We start from the raw sequence: 17,304 nt of genomic DNA on the forward strand, positions 1-17,304 counted from the left end.
GGGGTCTCTGGACATGGAGTCTCTGCTGTCCTGCTCTGAAGAGTAGCTGGGTGAGCTCCTGCTTCTGCTCCGACAGCTCTACACACCCTTCAGAGTGCTTCACTGGGAAAGAAGCGCTCTCGGCCGGCTCCGTCCTCTCTCCACACTGCTGAGGTGGAGTTTGAAATTGCCAGCGGTGCCATCATTGAGCCTGCTGGTGGATTGCGATGCCGGGCTGGAGTGTTGAAATGCTGCGCTGACCCTCCTCCATTTGCACTGCGGCTGCCGAGGGTCTCCTCCTGTGTCCCATATCTATGCTTCAGGTTGGTGGTTGTTGTGTTTCTTTTTTTTTTTGTTTTTTTTTGGGCGAGGGTATTTGGGAAACCCCCCTTTTTAAAGGGAACCTGTCACCTGCATAAATCGCCATAAGCTAACTCTTTTCAGAGTCCTGTGAGCAAGCTCTCTCATAGACTTGTATAGGAAGAGTTTCAACCAGTGCGTGGACTTCAGCGGCGGGAGCCAGGAAGCGAGCGAGTCTGAAAGGTACATCACTCACCCCCCCCCCCCCCCCCCGCCACCTAACCTAACCTAACTGTGCCATAAGTTAGTTTATGGTGCTTTAGGAAGGTGACGGCTTCCCTTTTAAGTACAATGCAAGTCAGCCATAAATCTGTGTGTGAACCCTCCTAAGGACTCGACAATCTTGGGCTCCATCGGTTGCTCTAAGAACTCTCTGACACTGAGTGATTCCGCAGCAAATAGCAAAGCTCACGTGATACGATGTCTCAAGGGTCACCACTAGTATCTGTTTATTGCGGCTGGCCATAAACCTCGGATACACGTGGCACGCGGCCGAACATGTATCCTCACTAGGGAGGGCACAGTAAAGGTTCTCTTACACGGACGATTCCTGGCTCGGTGTTAGCAAGTGTGACCGTCCGCAATTGTTTGCTTTTGGGCTCGTTCACATGGGCGTATTCAAGTTTCGGTCATGTAAATACGCTGTGTATTTACGCGACCAAAAATTACATTTGCCTGTTTATTTCACCCACTCCTGCATGCAGATACACTGCGTAGTAGCTTGTGCAGATAAGTACACAGATGGGCCCATTGATTTACAGTGGATTTGCAGGTTTCCGGTGTATTGGCGTTGGCCTATTCACTTCTGTAGCCTATTGCGGTGAATAATACAGCGTACATGTGAACGTACTCATTGAAATGAATGGGTTGTATTCACCGCTTATTACGCGCACGTAATACGCAGTGTGAACAAGCCCTTCCATGGGCTGAAAATCGCAGCTATGTGAAGGAACAATCAATCCTTAGTATGACTTTGTTCCCATTAGCTGGCTGTATGCCTCGCCGTTCGCACGAGAGATCAGTGAGCATTCTTATGCTTGAGGAAGATCTGCAGTCAGATGACAAATGAGCGTTAGCTGACTGATTGTTGGATGAACAAACGTTGGGAGGCACATTCATGACCAATAATCATGCAGTGTAAAAGGGCGTTAAGCAGCCGCCGGGACTCCTAATGGACTGCTTATCTCCCTTGTGAACAAAAAGTTCTTGAAACCCCCCCAACTTCCCAATCCTTCTTTCAACCGGTTATTGGTGACGAGTCAGGAGGTCCCTTTACACAATAGAAGGTAGCTAGGTCTCACTGCTGAGACCCCCATCAATTTCAAGAATGGGGGTCTAGTGTTCCATGTCCTTATGCACCCCCACATTGAGGGGACTGGATGGATCATTGGTCGCTCAAGCATGACAGCGCTCCATACACTTTTTGGCACTCCCATTGAAATAAATGCAGTGCTGACCACGCATGCTCAGTCAGAGCTCCATTCAGTGTGATGTCACTGTGTAAGGGGCGGGAAGTGACCCCTGCAGTGAGAGGAGAGCGGGACACTGTAGCGTCCCATTCTCCAGTTTGGTGGAGCTCTTGGTTGTGGATAGTGAATAACTTGCTATACTGGTACAACCCCTTTAAGGCTGGGTCCATAAGTGCAAATTTTTCAGTAGATTGAAACTTCCGTGCCAAAGGCCAATTCTTAAAAGCCTCATCCACTTAACTACTACTCTTTCACTGCAAATCTGTACAGAAATTCCAGTGTTTTTACTACATGTGGACGTACCCTTAAACGGGTTCTATCATTAGAAGGGGAAAAAAAATTCTATACTTTCTTATTCCTCCCCAGGCAGTCTTCTTACCACATCTTCTCCTGGCTCCTCCAGTTACCCGAGTCACGTCACCGCAAGCCAGCCGGATCCTCTTCTTCCTGTGATGTAGCGTACATCTGCAGCATTCTCCTTCCTGCAGGGCAATGTACGCAATGTCACTAGTGATGTAGCGTTCACTGCCTAGCAGAAAATGCTGAATCCTCGGCAGCCTGCATCAGCGTGTGGGCTATTCCCGCGACTCCGCATGTGCAGTGTCTCGCCGCGAGTGTTCATATAGCAACTTTCTGTAAGACACCGCACATGTGCAGTCGCGGGAATAGTCAGCTCTAAAGCAGGCTGCTGGATTTTTATATATATATATATATATATATATATATATATATATATATATATATATATATATATATATATATATATATATATATATATATATATATTCTTTTTTTATTTATTTTCTTCTAACAAGAAAAAAAAACACTTTTAAATTACTTTAAATGACTAGTCTGACTTTTCAAAAAAAAAAACAAAAAAAAACTTTTATTAAAAATTCTTATCTGGTCGTCCGTCTCAACATTTTGTCCAACCGTGGCATCAGTATGGCTGACAAGTGACCATTTAGGATTTCCCATATGGGCTAATAAAGTAAAGTAAATAAACAGTTAATAAGAGTATGTGATGCTTATGCAATATTTTAGTTGATCACATTTGGTTACACAGTGGATATAAAAAGTCTACACACCCCTGTTAAAATGCCAGTTTTTTGTCATGTTAAGTAAAAAAAAAAAAAAACTAAGCTGAATCTCTTCAGTTTTATTTCCACCTTCAAAGTGACCCGTTATTTAGACAATTCCATTGAGAAGCAAAGGGAAATCAGTTAGTGTGGAAAAATTAAAGGAAAAAAAAAAAAAAACTAAAATAATGTGCTTGCATACAAATACACACCCTAAAACTAATACTTCGTTGATGCAGCCTTTGACAGGATTCAGTCTTTTTGGGTCGATGTCCATCAGCATGGCTCATCTTGGCTTGGCAATCCTTTGCACACTTTTCCTTGCAAAAGCGCTCCAAAGCGGTCAGATTGTAAGGGCATCTCATGTGTAGCGCCCTCTTCAGGTCAACTCATGGATTTTCAGTGGGATTCAGCTCTGCCAAAATATCAGTTTTGGAATTGCCCACCCAGAGCCTTTATTTTGTTGATGTGGAGGTCTGCTTTGCAGAGGCCTGGGAGTTTTGTGCTAAAATGGACTGATATTTGGAGCGGTTCATAATTCCCTCCACCTTGACTGAAGCCCTAGTTCCAGCATCAGAAAAACAGCCCCGACGCATAATGCCCCCTACACCATCCTCACTTCGGGTCTGGTGGTCTTCTGGTGGTGCACAGTGCCAAACAAACCTTTTGGAGTTATGGCAAGAAAGTTGCCCCTTGGTCTTATCAGAGATAACACGTTCCCCCACAGACTTTTGGGAGACATTATGTAGGCATTGGCAAAATATAGCCGGGCTTGGATGTTTTTGTAAGATAAACAGCCACTTTTTGATGTGCTAACATGCTTAATCTAATCCCCTTTACTGTTTTGTAGCTGTTGTGGGAGCCGGGATTGGAGGAACATCCGCAGCTTATTTCCTGCGTCAGAAGTTTGGGAAACATGTCCAGATTGATATATTTGAAAAAGGAGAAGTAGGAGGCCGTCTGTCCACTGTAGAGATCGAAGGGAACCAGTATGAAGCTGGGGGGTCAGTTATACACCCTCTCAATCTGCACATGAAAACATTTGTGAAGGACTTGGGTGAGTATTATATATAATTATAGACCAGTTAATCTATAAAGGCATAAAATCCCAATCTGTCTGGGACGGTGCGGGTTGGAATACCAGAAGCCAGGTAGACCCCCATTATAGTTAATGAGTCTGTCCGGCATGTGCCAGATCTCACGGTTTTACACGGTTTTAGTATTTTTGGTTTTTTTGGCTCCAAAGCTTGAGCTGAACAATGGTAATAGATGGGAGGCCTGGGTGCAGGTGTGAATGTGACCTTGATAGTACCATGTTTCCCTGAAAATAAGACAATTTCTTATATTAATTTTTGCCCCCAAAGATGTACGAGATCTTATTTTCGGGATGTCTTATATTTTCTTAGCGGTCTCAGTCTAGGTTCCTCTCGCTGCTCTCCAGGGCTCTGGCATGGTTCCCACAGGCCTCGGCCGCTCACACAGGATCATTTCCTGCCTACGAGATTCAGAAATCCTGCCTACACAATGCGATGGCTGTGATTGGCTGAGCGCTGCTTGAAGATCCAATTAATATGGTGCTCGTAGAACCAATCGCAGCGCTCTTTTTTTGGAGGCGGGATTTATGAATTGGTAGGCTAGGGCTTATTTCCATAGTGGGTCTTATTTTCAGGGAAACCCGGTAATGAGCACAAATACAGACTGTGTCATGGAGGTAATAGGGGGTGTGACCATTACGGGGACTGCACTGCTGCTTGGCACTTCTCGGTCCAGTCGCACTTCTTACTCGGATGCATGGTGGGTGTATATGTATAGATTTTGGTGTGTGTGTGTATAATAATTTGCACTGCATGCGTATATAACAGTGTAGCATATGTGTAAAGAGATTTGAGTTTAATTCACATGGGGGTAGGGGGGGGGGCATAGTTCAAAGTTTGCTCTGCTATTCCCCCTTGCACTACAAGGGGGAATAGCAGAAGCCATGTCAGAAAAAAATTAGTTATCCTTGCTGTCGGTTTTCACTAACCCTTCACGACCGCACCCAATGGAGGTTGTTTCGCTCCTTCTGTAGGGACCATGCACAAAAGGTAAATATGGAAACCTATGGGACATAATTTTTAGAATTTGTGTCTCCCGATCAGTTGTCTGTGCTACGTGCAGAATTGGTCAGTGCACTCATCTTTGCGCCTAATCTTAGTTTCCTGTAATAGAGGAAAAGCCTGATATCTTCAAGATGCTTTTGGGTTTCCAATGTTTCTCCTAATTGGCTCATCTGTTTAACTATGGATCTTGCCACAGAAGTAGCCATAATGTTAGTCAGAACGGTACCAGCAGCAGCTTCCCAAGCCTTGAGGAGATGATCTGCTTTTATATCGATTGGATCTTGAAGCTGAGGAGTCTGCAAATGAAAGAGTAGTGCGTTTCATCACCTTCACAACTTGAATATCTGTTCTTAGAATATCCTCCCATAAGAGTCCCCGGAGTCAAACCGGTCTCTTTTTTTTTTTTTTAATTTCTCTAAAATCAGTTTTTGAAGAATAGAATTTACTGGACAAACTAGCCTTTTTCCCCCCTAGCCTTAAGACCCCCAAACAATTAATATTGAGCAGATCTGGTCGTCTTAATCTTTACATCCATGGTACTGCAAACTGCTTTTTAATAGTGTTAATATCTTCTGATTCAAGCTAGTAGTCTTTTGTTGACCTGATTTGGAACAAAACCTAAAATTTTGTATCTATCCAATACACCTTCCGAATCATTATCCAATACCCCTAACTCAGAAGAGGCATGCATTATCTGAGGTCTCTTATAGGAGGTTTGTTACTCTCAGCAACGTGCGAAAAAAATCATTTATGTAAGATTGAAGCTGTTCTAAGTGAGGCTGTTTCTTCCTTTAGAACTTGATTGGTACACGGAGAGCATAAGAGTCTCTTGTATGGATCTTCCAAACGACTATCACATGTGTGACATTTTTAAGTTTCCCCTTTTGATCTGTTTTGGTTTAGAAGCTATTTATTTCTCTCCCTCAAACAGGGAAATGGCGAGAGTGAGCACCTGACAAGTAAAACTGGTTTTAATCCGCTCCGGGCCCTACTCCCAGAGCTAACGGAAGCAGAATGCTCTTCAGATTCGGGGCGTTCTGTTGCTCCATATTTAATGGCTAGCCGGGATAAAAAGACGGATCTTGGGACAGATCCCTGCTGGGTAACAGTACTTGTCTCACTGCCCTATATAATAATAGAGGGGAAGGTACCACAAACCCTGCCTCTTCCCGCTGATGCCACACTCCCGTCCTTTGCCAGCACCATCTAAGAAGACAAGCTACATCACAAGTGAAACCACGCCGGTACTCTGCCGTTTTTTCGGTGATGCTGTCCCACTTCGGGTAATATGGCCCAACTGCGAGGAGTTGGGGTCACACCGTGTTGCTACCAGTCGATGCGGTCTCACTTCTGTTGTACTGGGAGACCACAAGTGACGGCATCTCCTTTGCCACAGCAAGTGGAATGACGTGGCAGCGGGACCACAGAAAAGCCCTTCCGCTTTCCCCACACACCAATCCTGGATTCCAACTGAAGGAGTGTAATGCCAGGGGACTCCTGCCCCGAGGAGAGCTGGCAGATGGGTCATCTAGAAGGGAGCCTACAGACTAACTGATCCACCAGTTCTGTTTTCCTAAAAAGTGCAACTACAGCCCCCCCCCCCCCCCCCCAATAGCAGCAACTTATGTATAAAGCAGAAATCCCATTCTGTAGGTAATTTGGGGACCATCTCATGCCCCTCTCCATTATACAGTCCCTAACAGTCCACTTTCAGTCAAGGGCTATTGGATTGGTAGCCAAAACTTACAGCTCCACTATTTTTCCGCACTCCCGCCTTCAATTCTTTAGTTCCGACTCAGTATAATAATGTTGTTACGATGGGGGCGGAGCTAGCCAAGCAAGAAGAAAGTCGCACATTACCCGGGCTCCGCACCAAGCGCTAAAAAACGGAGCGTCCTGCCCTACCGACACCCCCGGTAAGCCGCTTATCTGTCTAGCCGCGCGGCCCAGCACAGGAGGAGCAGGAAGACACCTCTCCCGACGCGCTCCGTGAGGTCCGGAGACTGAGGCCTACTGCCGCGACTGCATCCCCGGCCTAGATTTCGGGACGCCGCTGGTCGGCGCGAGCCGGGGGAGCGATCGGCGGCAGCCCAAGCACAGGGGGAACATCCAATCCACCGCCGGAGCCACCGGAGAGCCCAAAATCACCCCCTCCCCCCTCCTAGCAGTCTTAGAGACCGGAGGAGCGGGAGAAAACAGCACGGGCGTTGCGTGCCCCCCCCCCCCCCCCCTGGTAAACACCGGGCACAGCACAGCAGGAGGCCAAGTCCGGAAGGTGAGAAGAGGGAATTGGGGACTGACAGAGACACCCCTGACTGTCCCTGCCCCAGAGACCCCACAAATCCAAAGCCCTGCAGGGCAGAAGAGCCCGAGCACCGGGAAGAGAGCCTGCAGCTCAGCCCACAATTAACGGCAACCTCCCAGGGGGAAGGAAGCTGCATGACAGCGAAGACAGAAGCAAGGCAGGGTCTACACAGCACAAGCAGGAGCAGCCCACCACAGCCCCCCACTGTTACTCACAGCAATCCAGCAGAGGGGTCTCAGGATAAAAGGAGAGTCCTGCCGGCAGTAAAGTGAGGGGAACCCCCCTCTACAAGGAATTCCTGTGCAAATCTCTACCGCCACCTACTGGCCACCTACCATATTGCAAGCTCCTAACTTTTCTATACTACAAAAAAAAAACAAAAAAAAACATAGAACATTTAAAGCTAGTAAAGAAGGACTTTAACACCTCTCCACGCTAAATGGAGTAATCAAGACAACACCTACCCATAGGACGCATACTCGGAGACGCTATGCTACTACACTAGCCTCCGACCGGATGGTGGAAAGTGACGCTATCAAGCTGCAACAAATATAACCGCAAGAAAAACTAGTGCGCTCTGCCCTGAAAACTCTCTACTATGCCAAAGTACGGGAAATATCCAAAATCAACTCCGCTTCGTCCCACAGCCAAACCAATACCAAAATTGTTCCTCCCACCACAAGCCACAGAAATGGAGACCCAAGAGCAAGACCAACCAACCACGTCAGTCTAGACCAGGACCCAAAAAGCCTACCGCAAAGCAACCCCAAATTTTCAAGTCAAGAAATCAAAGATCTATACGAAAATATACAACAATTATTCAAAAAAGAATTGCTGGAAGCTGTGGCCGAATTCTCCAAGCAAACTCAAGAACTCGGACAAAGAGTCGAGGAGATAGAGAATAAGACCGACGAAGTTATAGAAGCATTAGATCAAGATAGAAACCTCATCAAAGAAAACCAAGAGAAAATAGAACAACTAGAACTTAAATTGGAAGATCAAGAGAACAGATCTAGAAGAGCGAATCTTCGTATAAGAGGCCTGTCGGAACGCTTCACAGCACTAAAAGAAACGGCAATGAATATATTCCAAGCCTTAATACCGCAGGCAAGCCCAGATCTCTTTAGAATGGACCGCATACACAGAGCACTCAACAAACCCCGTAACCCAAACCAACCCCGAGACGTGGTCCTAAAATTCCATTACCCAGAAGCGCGTGACATGATCCTCTCAGCAGCTAGAAACATATCTCCAATCCTGGGAGCCGAACAAGGAGTACAATTATATGCAGACCTAGCACCATCTACCCTTGAACGCCGACGACGATTAAGACCCATCACCTTGGCACTACAAAAGGCTCAAATAAGATATCGGTGGGGCTTCCCATTTATGCTATCCTTCCAAATTGAAGACCAAACTCATATCATTCGCACACTAGAAGAAGGATAAGAAATTCTCCAAGCCGCAAATATACCAATAGAGGACCCCACAACAACCAGACAACAACCTGGCTTCACTCAGCGCCCAGAAAGACTTTGGGAAAACAGACGCCGAAGACCCAGCACCAGACCATCACAAGATCCCGAGGCATAAACACCAGGACCCCACCGCTCTTCAGGAACTGTAATGTATATTTTCCTTCAATTCACACTGAGGAAGCTAGATTACTTAGAGTCATTGAAAAGTTCCTTTAAAGTGAAGTAAAATTTGCTCAGGTTATTAATGTTTTTCTTTAAGAATAGTAGAGTTCAACAAGTTATTTAGTTGCAATACAAGTGGCCTATAGGCCACAAATAATTTTTAAAGTATCACTGTTACCACCACGGACACTATGCTGTCCAATTGGAATATGCGATCCAGGATGGTCCACCACAAGGACCCCCGTCGCATTCTTACTATTTTGTTGATGTTTAGAATATGTCTAAAAGTTATTAGTCAAGTTGCGTTACCACTTAAAATCTCTCAGGGCTACACTACCATCACCCAACTTAAATATCTCAAATCTCACAAGAGTACTAAAGCTTCCCCTACAAACCCTCCCCCCCCCCCCGCCCTCCCCCCAAAAAAACAGATCTCAAACACCACCCAAATACATCAGCAGCCTCACCCAGATAAGCCACCATGTGTAGAGTTCTAAGCCACAATGTACGGGGACTTAACTCCCCAAACAAACGAAGAAAAGCATTCCTTGATTACGAAAGGCACAAACCAGATATCCTATGCATACAAGAGTCCCACTTCTCAACTACATCTAGCCCGAACTTTTTCAATCCAAGGTACCAAACCCATTTCCACGCCAAATACACCACTAAAAGCAGAGGAGTTTCTACCTTTATTCGTAACTCCCTCCCCTTTAAAATAAACAACACTATGGCCGATGAGCAGGGACGATACCTGATCCTCATAGGTGAACTCTACAATGATAAACTTTGTGTCGTAAATACATACGCACCGAATGAAAATCCAATAGGGTTCTTCCTAACGGTCTGTGATATTCTTCTACCACTGGAGTACACCAGATTAATTTGGTGCGGGGACTTCAACTTTACTATTGATCCCAAAATTGACTCAACGTCACAAACACCCCCTCCAAGAGAGAAAAGACTAAGGCGCAAACTTAAAGAAGCCTTTAATTTACTAACTTTAGCCGACACATGGAGAGAATTCAACCAACATAAGAGAGGCTACACCTATTACTCCCCGGCCCATAAACAACACTATAGACTAGACTGGATCCTCACCAACACTGTGACCCTGCCACTACTGTCCTTTACCCGTCACTTAATAATGGCATGGTCTGATCATGACGCTGTTCTGTCCGAATTCCTATTTTCACCCCAGACACGAATCCCTTACACGTGGAGACTTAATGAGGCTCTCCTCACCAACCCCACAATAAGAGACACCATACAACAAAAATTAGACGAGTACTTCCAACAAAATGGACCAGACGACACAGAAACTGATATAAGGTGGCTAGCTCATAAACCAGTGATAAGAGGAACACTAATTTCTATAGCCTCACAAAGAAAAAAAGAAAAAAACAAAGCACAAGCTTCATTAGAATACAAGATACGCAAACTTGAGATAGCAAACACGCAGAACCCCTCAAATTATCTGAAAAAAGCCATCTGGGACACTAGATTAGAACTTAACATGCTGCTAAGCCCTAGCCTGGACTCAAGCCACATACTACCAACTCGCAAATAAACCTGACAAACTCCTGGCTAGAAAGCTTAGGGAAAAGCAAACTATAAACATAATCCATAAAATCCAAACCAGACGCGGCCAGCTTACATCCAACCCGGAAAAAATATACAAAACATTCCACCAATACTATCAAAAGCTATACAATAACCAACAAACAGCCACAGAACCACAAATAACTGAATTCTTAAATCAACTTAAGCTTCCCTGCCTATCTGAATCGAGCTCAACAAATCTTAACTCACCCATCACGGAAGAGGATGTAGACTGGGCGATCAAACGACTTAAACGAGGAAAAGCTCCAGGCCCGGACGGCTTTACATCATTATATTATAAAAAATTTGCCCAGACCCTGAAACCACACTTAGTACAATTATTCAACCACATACTCCAAGAAGGACACGTGCACCCCGACTTTTTGCAAGCACTGATTACAACAATACCTAAGCCAGGGAAAGACCAAACCCTCCCCTCCAACTATAGGCCAATCTCACTTCTTAATATAGACTTAAAATTATTAACATCCATAATAGCAAACAGAGTAAACAGACTACTCCCCGCACTAATTCACCGGGATCAGGTGGGCTTTATTCCAGGCAGACAGGCACCAGATAACGTAAGAAAAATTCTTAACCTCATTTAACCATGCAAACACAAATAAAACCCCCCTGTCAATATTGGCACTAGATATAGAAAAAGCTTTTGATTCCCTTTCCTGGCCCTACCTTCAACTGTCCCTCCAGAAGATGGGTTTTAAAGGCCCGGTCGTGAAACTATTATCCGCACTCTACTCTAAACCGACAGCTTACCTTAAAATTCCCTCATCCCACCCCTCCCCAGTCCATATTCTGAGAGGAACACGTCAGGGATGCCCCCTATCACCAGCCCTATTTGCCCTCGCAATAGAACCCCTAGCAATTGCCATTCGAAGTAACATTAATATCAAAGGAATACGGATTGGTGATACTAACAACAAACTCAGTCTCTTTGCCGACGACCTGCTCCTTACTATAACCAACCCATTAACCTCACTCCCAAATTTGGGGAGGATACTAGAAAAATTTAGCAGTGTTTCGGGACTCAACATAAACCAGTCTAAGTCTGAAATCCTCTATTGCAACACACCGCCAAATATACAAAAACTAATCGAAATAAATTTCCAATTTAAAACTCAAAAACACTACATATCATACCTAGGGATAAAGCTCACTAACTCACTCGATACATTACACAAATGGAACTACGTCCCACTCTTCAGACAACTAACTCTCGACATGGTGAGATGGGAAAACCCACTCCTATCGTGGATCGGTCGCATCCACAGCATTAAAATGACTCTACTTCCAAAGTTGCTATATCTCTTTAGAGCCCTCCCCATACCAGTCCCAACCCCAGAACTACGCTCCTTTCAAAAGAAAATATCCTCATTCATCTGGGCACACAAACGCCCCAGAATATCCAAACCCATAATGCATCTCCATAAGAAACACGGGGGATTGTCAGTACCCTGTATTATAAAATACTATAAGGCCGCAAGACTAGCCCAAATACCGCCCGTATACGCAGGCTCCCAATCGCCACTATGGACCACCATAGAAGAAACCAAATTTAAACCATATACCTGGCCATCACTACTGTGGACAAAAGTCCCCCTCCCACCTAATCTAAAAACCAACTCTCCATATACCTTCTTCTCCATACTATTGTGGAGACAAACTAGATTTAAAATAAACGTACCCGCTACCCCATCACCATTGACACCTTTGTGCCATAACCCAGACTTCCCACCCGGGCTAGAAGAGTCTCAATTCATATGGTGGAAAGCAAACAATCTGAGTACTTTATATGACTTTCTGATCCATGGCAAACTGATATCGATGTCCACTTTTAACAGCCACTACAACCCACCACCTGGCGAGTGGTGGAGGAAAGCGCAGATCTTCCACTTTTGGACCTCAAAACTAAAGCTATCAACAAAGATAGAATTAAATCGGATGGAAGCCATATGTAAGTTTTGCCCCACCCACCCGGGAACCTTGTCTCACTTTTATGCTATGTTAAACAACACACTATCAGATCACAAGCTTCTGTGCATGCTACAGTGGGAAACTGATTTTAACACAACCTTGTCATTAGCCCGCTGGCACCATTGTTGTGAAACCCTCAGCAAGAATAGCTGGCAAATATCATTAACCGAGACCTCCCTAAAGGTACTACACAGAGCGTACCTAGTACCTGAAAGACTACACAACATATACCCAGATATCTCACAATTATGCTTTAGAGGATGCAATGACACGGGTTCGCATAAACACATATGGTGGTCATGCCCAAAGGCCCAAGACTTCTGGAAAAGAGTCTCCCATCTCATAGCTTTGGTAACAGGGACAGATATTGGACTAGACCCATTCATCCTATTACTGGGAAATAAACCCACAGGAATGCGCAACCCTACATTCAAATTACTCCAACATATACCGTATATACCGGCGTATAAGACGACTTTTGAACCCCGAAAAATCTGCTCTGCAGTCGGGGGTCGTCTTATGCGCCGGTAATACAAAAAAAAAAAAAAGTGTAAAAAAAAAAAATTTATTACTCACCTCCCACGGCGTTCTGTCGCGCTCCGGCAGGATGTCGCTCGCTCCGGCAGGATGTCGCTCGCTCCTCGTCCCTGGCGCAGCATAGCTTTCTGAATGCGGGGCTTGAAATCCCCGCTTCCAGAAAGCTAATACACACGCCGGCAGCCATGACAGCATTGAATGGCTGTGATTGGCTAAAGCACACGTGGCTTCAGCCAATCACACTATTCAATGACATCATTGAATGACTGTGATTGGCTGAAGGCGCACGTGTTAGCAATCACACCCATTCAATGATGTCATTGAATAGTGTGATTGGCTGAAGCCTTGTGTGCTTTAGCCAATCACAGCCATTCAATGATGTCATGGCTGCCGGCGTGTGTATTAGCTTTCTGGAAGCGGGGATTTCAAGCCCCGCATTCAGAAAGCTATGCTGCGCCGGGGACGAGGAGCGAGCGACATCCTGCCGGAGCGCGACAGAACGCCGTGGGAGGTGAGTAATAAATTTATTTTTTTTTCTCCACTGTATACCAGCGTATAAGGTGACAGTTGGGGGGTCGTCTTATACGCCCCGTCGCCTTATACGCCGGTATATACGGTAACTATGGCAGCTCGCATACTAATAGCACAACAATGGAGAAAACCTACACTACCCTTCGAAGCCTGCATAACACGAATAAATAAGATTTTTGTAAACGAAAAGCTTGTGGCCATCCGGCAAGACACAACCCCCCAATTCGAGAAGATATGGAATCCCTGGATAACGCACATCAACATCCCTAATCTATACAACCACATGAGGACATAAGTGGAAGATCCTGCTAGCTCCATCTATTTATACCCACTAATCTAAAAATATCCACTATGAAGGTGGCAAAGACTTCTAATAAAAAATAATGAATCTCTTAGTCACGGCCAGAGCTGGAGGACATCGAGATCTGTTTTACCACCCCCTACCCCCCACCCCCCACCCTTCTAACAAAAACATGTGAGAATCATAATACCATGATGTAACCCTATCCTCGCAAACTGAATAAATATTTTAGTTCTGTTATGTGTTATTTACATTATATAAGTTAAAAGCAGGCCAAAGACTCTGTACTGTAATGCCAAAACTTTATCCCCCTGCGTGGGGAAATTGCGGCAGAGTGTTGCCAATCTTAAGATTTTATTTCAATAAAAACCGTTGAAACATAATAATGTTGTTACAACAAATTTTGCTAAATTTCCACCCAAAATGTATTTTCACTCCGTCTCCACAACCCTGCTTCTACCGGGACATGATTACATGCTGGATACAACAGCACTATGGCAGCCAGGTGCAGTTGGGTGATAGATTTGAGAAGCTTCTGACTCTTTGGTGCACACGATCGCCCCCCACCATGTACGGTGGTCTCGGAGTACAGGCTGCAGCGCAGGATGTAACCTGTGAATGACTTAATGACTTCTTGCTCCTAGGTCTGAATCCTCTCTCACTGAATGACAATCTGGTTGGAATCTACAATGGGGATGAGTTTGTTTTCCAAGAGAGTGAATGGTTTTTGATAAATGTCATCAAAATGCTCTGGCACTACGGTCTCAACTTTCTGCGGATGCACATGTGGGTGGAAGACATCTTGGATAAGTTCATGAGGTATGTGACCTTTTATATATACAGATAACTTATTGCTTGACTGCATCGGTCTACTGATGATACATCGGGCTGCATGGAGGCGCATGAACGGGCCTGTAAGGGTATGATCACACAGCGGATGCTGCCATGGAATCCACCTGGAAAACCACTGCGGAAATCCACCACTATTCTGTGGTGGTTTTTGTCACAGATATACACGTGGATTAAAGCCCCATTTACACACTCAAAATTCATTCAAAAGATAGGGAGAATGACAGTTTGAGCGACCATTTTGCATAAGCTGCTAATGGGCACTAATGCCTGTTAGCAGCTTATTAGCTTAATTTGCATGTAAATGAGCCTCCATACACTGTATGCAGATAACAGCAGGTAGTCTGCTATATGCATACAGCCACTTTGTTCTGCCATGGGACTGAATACAATGTGATCAGCGCCCCCGTGGAGAATTATAGCATATGGTCCCTGCTATCAGCTGCCCAGTTGAACTATGGATTTTGAACTCAACATAAAATCATCGTTCGGCCGAAAAGCAAACGATGGTAGCAACGCAATGATTATCGCTCAAAAGACACTGAGTGAATTTTGATTGATAATCATTGCATGTAAATGAGCTTTAGTCCTGTCAATGGGCAAAATTGGCAGGTGGAATTTCCAATGTGGTTCTGTGCATTTCAGCATGAAGGCGTCTAATTGTGTTTCTGTGATAATGTTATTTCACCACAAATGTAACAATAATTATTCTCTAAATTTACACATTTTCGTGGCCTTTTGATAAAGCAAATTTTACACTTCAAAAGCACCCAAAACCAGAAATTCTGAAAAAAATACAAACAGAAACAATATGCACAGCAGTCATAGCAACATTTTATTATGTTCATAACCTACAAACCTATGGAGAACATTGTGTTATGTCAGTTGAGAGGTGTGCCAACTCCTGCCCCCCTCCCGGAAAAAAAAATCCCACAAAATACAAGTGTAACCTCTAAAAAAAAATGACATGTCAGTGTCTCTCCAAAGGAAGAGCTAATCGGTCATTTTTTTGGTGATTTTTGAATTCAGCAGATGGAAATACATAAGAAAACGCTAATTTTGAGCCCAAAACAAAATCATCGTTGGGCAGTGTAATCGCTCAAATTTGTTCACTGAAACGAATTTTGGCGATGATCGTCCCGTGTAAACGGGCCTCAGTCACATCTTGTGTGCGACTTCTCTGACCTAATTTTTGATGGAATTGTAAACGTTCAAAAATGTGACCAATTTCTGTATACATTTGACGTTTGCAGTGTATAGTTGAGGTATGTGTTCTTGTTGGCAGGATTTACCGCTATCAGACCTTCGACTACTCGTTCTCCAGCACGGGGTCTCTGCTTCATGCTATGGGTGGAAATGACTTCACTACAAAGATAAATGTCACCATAGATGAAGCTATGCAGACAGCTGGCTTCTCTGAGAGGTTCATCAATGACATCGTGGTCGCAGCTATGAGAGTCAACTACGGACAAGGAGTGAAAGTCAACGGCTTTGTCGGTAAGGGTACAAACCGGAGACAGGATTTATGTCTTATAGCAGTGAAGCTTCAAGGGGTTCTCCTGGACCTTTTATTATTGATGACCTGTCAGAATAGGTGATCAATAATCTGATTGTCGGGGGTCTGCTACAAGGGTTTCCCGACACCGCTGTCCGTACTGGAAGCTGATAGCGCTGTCTGTATTGCAGCTGCCCAATTTGGTAGTGCAGGCACTACTACTATTGAAGTCTAACAGACAGACCAAAATGGGCTGCTGCAATGTTGACGGTACTGTCTGCTTTCAATGTTGCCCATTGCCAGCAGTGTTGGGAGTACCCAAGAATCCCAAGCAGCAGACCCCAGACCATCAGCTATTGATGCCCTACCTGAGGATAGGTCATCAATAGTAAAAGATTTGAGGAACCCGTTTTTAAAGGCAACTCCTGTTTAAAATGCAGTCCAATCCGCAGGGAACATAATTTTAGGGTGCGTTCCCTCGTAGTGGATTTTAAGGCAGATTTTGATGCAGATCTGCAGCAGTTTTCGCCCCTTCAGTTCGAATTCAATTGAAAGGGTGAATCTGCTGCAGATGAGATCAAATTCTGCAGCAAATCAACTGTGTGAATGCATCCTTAGAGCATAATGACCTGATTTGTATTGCTTATGTAGCATTGTGGAGAAGATTCAGTATAATTTATAGATGTATTCCTTTAATTCCTACTTATTCTCTAATTGGGAGTCCAGTGGGTGGACCTACTTGATGATTCACAGGTTTCTCTCTATACACACTGATAGAGAGGAAAGGCTGTCCAATCATTGATAGGACCGCCCACTGGACTCCTAAGCCCAGAAAGAGCAGGAATTAAATACATTTGTGTAAGTTCTACTGCATCTTTTCCCACAAACTTCTTTATCATTCTGCTTTTATAACATGTTTCCTTTAGTAATTGTTGCATATCAAAACATTTAGTAGTTTACTAATATATACCTTTGTTTCAAATCCTCACTATTTTCAAAATCTCTGCACTCTTTCAGTGAATGGAAATCTGCATGCTATAAACTCATACTATGATATAGTAGCCTG

At 44.5% G+C, this 17,304-nt stretch overlaps 1 protein-coding gene across 1 annotated transcript in view; it reads left to right on the plus strand.

Moving 5' to 3' along the window:
• The window catches only part of PCYOX1 (prenylcysteine oxidase 1), a 30,537-nt gene that overhangs the window by 8,187 nt on the left and 5,046 nt on the right, over positions 1-17,304 (plus strand). Inside the window, exons 2-4 of the mRNA XM_066593032.1 lie at positions 3,738-3,944; positions 14,539-14,713; positions 16,029-16,240. Of these exons, the coding sequence (XP_066449129.1) occupies positions 3,738-3,944; positions 14,539-14,713; positions 16,029-16,240 (594 nt within the window). The remainder of the gene's footprint in view (positions 1-3,737; positions 3,945-14,538; positions 14,714-16,028; positions 16,241-17,304) is intronic.

Source organism: Eleutherodactylus coqui, chromosome 2, assembly GCF_035609145.1.
Source record: "Eleutherodactylus coqui strain aEleCoq1 chromosome 2, aEleCoq1.hap1, whole genome shotgun sequence".
In the NCBI taxonomy this organism is placed as follows: Eukaryota; Metazoa; Chordata; class Amphibia; order Anura; family Eleutherodactylidae; genus Eleutherodactylus; species Eleutherodactylus coqui.